This window comes from Labrus bergylta, chromosome 18, assembly GCF_963930695.1.
Source record: "Labrus bergylta chromosome 18, fLabBer1.1, whole genome shotgun sequence".
NCBI lineage: Eukaryota > Metazoa > Chordata > Actinopteri > Labriformes > Labridae > Labrus > Labrus bergylta.
Genome location: NC_089212.1, coordinates 22211598 through 22218691, shown reverse-complemented (window position 1 = coordinate 22218691; position 7094 = coordinate 22211598). Strand labels below are relative to the sequence as shown.

The following is a 7094-nucleotide window of genomic DNA, read 5'->3' as shown; positions in this document are numbered from 1 at the left end:
TCGGTGTCGTCTTCCCCAAAGACTTAATGTGTCCAAATGAGGGACATTGCTTCCATTTTTGCAGGTTGGACAAAAATAAATAAATAAAAAATAATCGACATGGGGCAAGATTACGTCGGTTAGAGGTTTTGAATGTCGGTTTCGATTCATCTTTGATTTTAAAATGACCTCCTTTTCCACTGTACCGATGTCCAACACATTTCTAACGGCCTCATCCCTCAGTGGTAGGAGGTTAAAATAAAACGACAGAGAACAAGGCGTTAAAAACGACAAATACTTACATAGAAACAGTGATAAATAAATAGTATAAAAGTCAGTTCAATTGCTAACTTGCATTAGTGCTTCATGACATCCTATGACAGAATTCCAACGACGCTGAGACTCCTTGGAAACTGCTGCTGTACGGTGCATGAAGAAACACTTGTGTCAAAGGCTGTTTTCTGGATTAAACTCGTCCTGACTACATGGCAGGATGGCTTCACATCAACAAAAGGCTCTGCTCGTCTGAAGTTCCCCTTGAACTCGACTGTGAATCTCTACAACTTCTGTTTACCCAAGGCTTTGTCAACAGGGCCGAGAGAAAAAGAGAATTTTCCAACAAGGCGTAAATAAATGATCACAACCTTTTGGAGCGCTAAGACTACATTATAGATTTCTGAAAAACTGAGCGGCTTTAGAAGAAAAGGCGACGCGGGGCACGCGGCTTTATCCACCCTGAGCTTGTGATTAATGAGCAGCGCGGGGGGATTTTTGAAATAATATCTAGACCTGTCAAGTTACATCTTCCATACTGCCTGCTCGAACCGCCATGGTTTTTGAAGAGATGAAACAGATTCTTCCCCAGCTGACGGAGCAGCTGACGGAGCAGCTGACGGCGCTCTTCACTCTCAGACCAACATGTTACATGTTCTGATATATGTGACGTTTTTCTCTGGCATTTAGCGGCAGATTGTTCCAGACTTGGCTGGGCAGACTGATGCTGTCTGGTAAAAGGAATGTAAGTCATCCTCACATATCTCTCTCGCTCATGTTCTCCGTCTGATCTGCATGGACAATGCCCGACACACACAGACATAAATAGCCACTCATTGCCTTCGAGCCTCAATATTAATGGCTTATGGGGGACTTAGATGTCTCAGCTAGCCGGGCAATTATTATTATGAAATGGCGGGAGAGAGAGATGATCTGAGTGATGGGGAAGAAGACATGGTTCATTAGGACGTTATGCAATAGCTTAATGTCTGTGGGAATTTTTTTAATGATCGGGTGTGCAGCTGAAGTGGAAACTTGTATCATCTTAATTAAGAGACAAGGAGCTGTGGCAGCAGTAAAGTCAGCTACATCAGCTGCTTTATTGTGAGTGATAAAAAGCCGCGGTACAGTTAATCTCCCATCAACAAGGCGGCACTGAAAGTACAGTACAGCTCGATGAGAAAGTATTTTTAAAGTTTTTTCACTTCAGAGTCTTTCCAGGATCAAGCAAGAATCTGCTTTGATGACTCCCCAACACCCTAAAATTAGAAGTGTTTGAATTGTCTGTGTAATGCGGGGAGACAATAGCTTTGACCCTGAACGCATCATCGTGACGACCATATAACCATGTTGTTTGTCTGAAGCCTGTGATGCTATAAAGCATGTTAAGTGAAGGCAGCACTAACTCCAGAGCATGCAGCTGACAGCCATGGTTATGCAATTATGCCTTGACAGGGGGAGAGGGGGGAGAGGGGGGAGGGGGGGGGGGTGCAATGCTGTAGAGGCCTGCGCTAAGCGTTTTAGTTTGCTGTGGATGTCTGTCATTGAGCGAGGAGTTCAGGTGATTTTTTTATACAAATAAAATTGGTAACGGTAAAAATGCTGGCTAGGTTTTTATGTTGGAACTTTGTTTACCAGGGTTAACTATAAGTAGTGAGTGTGTCACTCTTAATGTTGCTGAAGGACACATAAACAAGAACACGTGTGTTGTGTTGTGTTGCGATCCTGGGAAAGCAACCCAAAGGAGTCAAAAACGATCTATCAGTCGAAATAATCTTTATTACCATCAATGCTAAGCTAGGACTCAGAGAAAAGAGAAAGGGGTTGGTTGAAGCCATGTTTCCGATCCTGGCTGCAGATTAAGAGAGAAGGGGGAGGAGCTTGATTCAGGCTTTTGTAGTGAGCCCACAGGTGAAGCAGATCATGGGATGATGGGCGTGTGGAGGTCAGCTCGTGCCTCTAAGAAAACAAAACAATGTCAGGTTTGCTGTTGTAACGCAGAAGTTGTAACCTTTTCTTTTTTTTTTTGGATTCTGATATGCTTAATAAATGAAACATCCAAACAAAGTTGTGAGCAGTTATGATTCTTACTGATTACTTATTCATCTGACCACTTTCTAAAACTCACAAACACACAAAAACCACCCATTGTGTAATGTAATGTATTGTATTGATTTTCAACATGTTTCCTGGATTTCAGTTATCTATCCCAAAGGACCCTCAGGTTTTAAAACCACAAGGTCTATCTAACTGATTGATTTGGTCACTGACATTCAGAGCGTCTTAACAGTGTTCTCTGTTTTGTGTGATTGCATAATTATTTAAAAAAGTGTTTTGGACTGTCGCTAAAAGTGTAGCCTATTGAGAATGTCTTTATATGTTCCAAGCATTATATTGATTATTATGAATCAGTAATTTTGGATAAAATGTGAAATACAACTGAATTCCATCGTTATACGTTCATTGCATTTAATCTGATTTAGTGCCTTCCAATAGCTTTGACCTTTGACCTTGTACTGTTGATTTAACTTGATGGTGATGGTAGTGTTATGCATCATTGTAAGGTGCTTATCACTGAGCTCTGTGCCCTCAATATTACCTACAAACATTAGCAGCATAGTGGTTGTAAGGCTTTAATTTCAGACTTGAATAGCTTGCTGGCTCTCTCCTCTGCAGTGTTGCGTTCACTGCGCTGTATGTAAATAAGAGCCTCACTCACAGGTAAACAACAGGCTCTCTGTAGGAGTGCAGGAGGTGAGTCAGGGTGACACTGGTGCTGTAGCATATCGCTTGATTTACAACTTGACTCATAAGCTGAATTTTTCCAACACGGTTGCGACTCGTGACAGCAGAGGGAACATAAAACAAAACAAAAAAAGAAAAAAAAAGCGGAATAAACCGGAGCGTATATTCTTTGCTGCACGGTTCGTCAGGCACTGTAGTGGCGTAAAAGACCACGAACGTGAGGATGGTAATGACGTCAATGTGGAGCTGGAGGAGGAGGAGGAGGAGGAGGAGGAGGGGGGAGGTAGTGAGAGAGAGAGAGAGAGAGAGAGAGGGAGGGAGAGAGAGTTTGCTCGGCTGCTGCAGCATCACTCGGAGCAGCGCGTCGGTGCAGTGAGGAGTCCAGCTCTAACTCTCTCTCTCTCTCTCTCAGCTGATACAACAAACCAGAAAAATTCCGCTGGACTTCACCTCAAGATCTCTCTCTCTCTAAAAACAAAAAAGGGGACCAAGAAAGATCAGATTCTACCTGCAACCGAGGAGGAGAAAGACTTTTAAATCCTTTTCGTTATTTCCCAACCACGAAGGGGAATGCCATCGATAAATATGAAACTGGAGATGGTGACCATCATCGCCTGCGAGGTAGACATCGAAGTGTTTACGTCAGACAAAATGCAGGTACGACTTTTTTTAAACGCTCAGCTGATCATTACTGCGTTCATGTCCTTGTGTTGTTGTGCTCGGGACTGTCTGCATGCTGCCTGCCTCTATACGAGTGCATGCACGCCTTGGTGACGTTGAATGCAGCTCTCTCTCTCTCTCTCTCTCTCTCTCTCTCTCTCTCTCTCTCTCTCTCGGATGAGGATTTTTATCAATGGGAGCCGCGCCGCTCGCCAAGACGCGCACGGCACTCTCTGATTGACGCTGAATGAATTGCAGAAATGGTCAGAAGGGGCACGAAAGGGGGGGGAGAGGAAAATATCTAATGCACCCTATCTAATGTTGCATCACTGTACATTTTTTGTCAGCGTTAGGGGTTTTTTTTGTGAGATGATGCGCATTTGGATGAAAGGGTGTGATGAGTGGAGTTGAATTGCCCATGCAAAGCACATGCAATGGAAGAAGTGAGGCAGTTTTTAGACGCAGTGGCAGACAGACCCCTCTCCTCTCTCCTCTCTCTCTCTCTCTCTCTCTCTCTCTCTCTCTGTTTCTCTCTCCCTCTCTCTCTCCCTCTCCTCATCCCAGCAGCATTGCAGGTGCACTGGGGTAGATGGGAAAAGAGCTGTCAAAAAGAGGTTGGTTATATAAGCATCAAATTAATGCTAAAATAATGTAGTATTAATAGTCTCACATCTAAAGTGGTGCATTAGGGGAAAAAAATAATGTTAGTGTTGAGATCTTTTAGATTGACTTTACTCAAAGGACATTTATGTAACTATAAACCCAGTAAACACGTTCTACAGTCAGATTTTATTGACTTGTCCTGAGGGCAGGTACAGGTATTCCATATGCAGCCTGTCAGTCATGCAGCATGTTGCACTTTAACATCATCAAAGTGAGCCCGGGGGAATCCACCTCTGGCACTGCATGGGGGCATGAAAGGCCACACAGATGGACCTCCAAAGCTTGATAAAGCCAGTAAACTATTTACAGATCCGACAGATGTCAGAATATTTTTACCCTTCACTGGTGGGCTTGTCACTCAAGACAGAAAATGAAAGATACGCAGGAAGGAATGGGGGGGAGGAAAGACAGAAAAGAGCTTCATTGCAGCTCAAGAGTCTGGCACAATTAGATAACCTTAAAAAACAGGATCAGTGTGTGTTCAGAGGGACACACACACACACACACCAATAGTTCATCACAAGACATCTTAGTGGAATGATTGAGGGATGTTTTCAGGTTCTGGCGCTTACACACAATCGTAATTGTCTGCTTCTGCTCTCCAGTGGTTTGTGTTAAACGTTGGGTTCAGCTGTATCTCGCAACCTCATGCAGCAATTGAAGGTTTTAAGCAGCCAGCCCCATTCTCATGCAGCACCTTGGTCAGCCATTTTTCATATTTTCTTCCCCCAGCTTAGTTACTGTTACTAGCATTATTGCAGCTTTCATGAAGGGTTGTCTGTAAAAATCTGTCTTGTGTCTGTATGGCATGAAAATGACATTTTTTTGTGCTTATTCTCATTCAAAAAGCACAATAAAAAACTCATGTCAGCCTCTGTTGTCTGGACACACCAAGCTATCTGTCAGCTGCTGTGTTTGCCCAGAACTCTCATTACACTTTCTCACCACTGCAGAGCCACCAAAGTGAAAGATACCCATGTGTCTCACTGCGATATCGTCCTTTAATTGTAGAACAGTGGTGGCCATTTTTATGATTTAACAAAAGAAAGATAGTGCTGCGTACACTTGAAGAAACTTCACATCTCTTTGAGTGTTGGAGACTCAGATAATGTATGTCTTTGTGACTCAGTTTTCTCAATGAAAACCTGGTTAAGTGCTCCAGAATCATCCTCACAGAGCAGGCACCGCCCTGGGTATAGGACAGTCTTCATTAAAAAAAAAAAGCAGCAGCTCTTATCTGCCAACCTCTCCTTAATAAAAAGGGTTTTTGCACACAATTAAAAGAGCAGACACAGGGGCTGACTTTCGAATGACACAAAGAACACCACTAATCCTGGTTTCTGGCACAGTGAGCGCGCTGGGGGAGAGGGCAGATTAACAGCAGGGGAAGTGGAGGGGGGGGGGGGGGGGGGGGGGGTAGCTGCCTCCTGATTGAGCTCCCCTCCTTGTCAGCATCACTTTTTTTGTTGTTTTTTTTTACAATCAATCAACAAGAAGAAATGAGCTCATTTAAGGCCCCTGTTTTTTATTAATACCACCACATCTGAAGGTTGAGGAGCGATAATCAGAATCCTGTTTTTGCTTTAAAGCACTTGGGTGAACTCACATGTGTGTTGTTGCTATTTATAGACACTTCACAGAAAGATTAGGCAGCGGCAGTGGAGCTTGACAAGACGACGTGAAGACAAATCAGTGAATAGTTTGTGTTTTCTTTTTTTAAATTAGAGAAAACGCTTCAAGGCTGGCTGTGGTGATTTTTTTTTTTTTTTTGGAGCCTTTTGTTTTGACACGGTTGGAACGGCATTGCCCACGCGTTGGCTCCGTGCCCGCTGGTTACATCATTAACAATACGAACACAGAGAGGCTGCGGACGGTAGGCAGGTTGTTGTTTGTGATAATGGCAGAGACGTGGGTACAGTAGGTAGGCCATCAGAAACAAAGTGCTTTGTGGTGAAACGCAGAGGGTTCAGCGAGGCCACAGCGGTGGGCAGACGCTGACTACGTGTGCATGCTTGAGCCACACAACACGCTATCATTACCTGGAAGAAAGAAAAAAAATGTCCTGGCATCAGCAGCACATGACAGCACAGGACGCACGGTGAAGGTCACAGCACGACGGCAAGGCAGCGAATGTGTTACAGTGTGACGCAAAGCCTGCACAGATACCCAGCATGCTTGATTTGCTGCTGACATTTGCATCTAATTTATTTATTTACACACTCGCCTTGTTTGATTGGTGCCCATTTATTTGGTCTTTTTATACACGAATAAATAATTAATCAGCCAGTCAGTCGGCTTTTTTTTCTCGATAAGTGCCTCCCTGGCTTCAGTCTGTCGCTGAATTTGATGTATTTTAGTCATTTTTTAAGCAACGTTAGGAATCAGAATTTGGATTTAATGACACACTCCTCGCACCTTGTTTTTTTCTGCAGAATTTGTAAATACAAACACTGGGAGATTGCGCAGCAAGCAACAAAGGGGCAGCTATTTCTTTTCTTCAACTTAAGCTTCCTACACACCGAAGACTGTAGTAACACTGACACACTCACACACTCCAAACGGTGAGTCAGCGGACTCAGAGACCTACACACACACGAACACCTCTATCAGCAAACACACACCACTCCCGCTCGCCGAGGACGCCAGGAGAAGTTTTCCGTCACCTTTTTCCGTCCTGTCTGTCTGTCTGTCTGTCTGTCTGTCTGTCTGTCTGTCTGTCTGTTGCTTGTGTCTTTAATCTGTGTATTAGGTTTTTCTCACCACAGAAATGTTGC

General features: G+C 43.8%; 1 protein-coding gene across 2 annotated transcripts in view; it reads left to right on the top strand.

Moving 5' to 3' along the window:
- rcan3 (regulator of calcineurin 3) overlaps positions 1 to 7094 on the top strand; it is a 44690-nt gene that overhangs the window by 15573 nt on the left and 22023 nt on the right. Inside the window, exon 1 of one of the 2 annotated variants that reach the window (XM_020642707.3) lies at positions 3335 to 3654. The exons of the other annotated variant lie outside the window; for it this stretch is intronic. Coding sequence (XP_020498363.1) covers positions 3568 to 3654 — 87 coding nt within the window. The 5' untranslated portion in view covers positions 3335 to 3567. Of the gene's footprint in view, positions 1 to 3334; positions 3655 to 7094 lie in introns of those variants that run through there. 2 annotated transcript variants of the gene reach the window in all.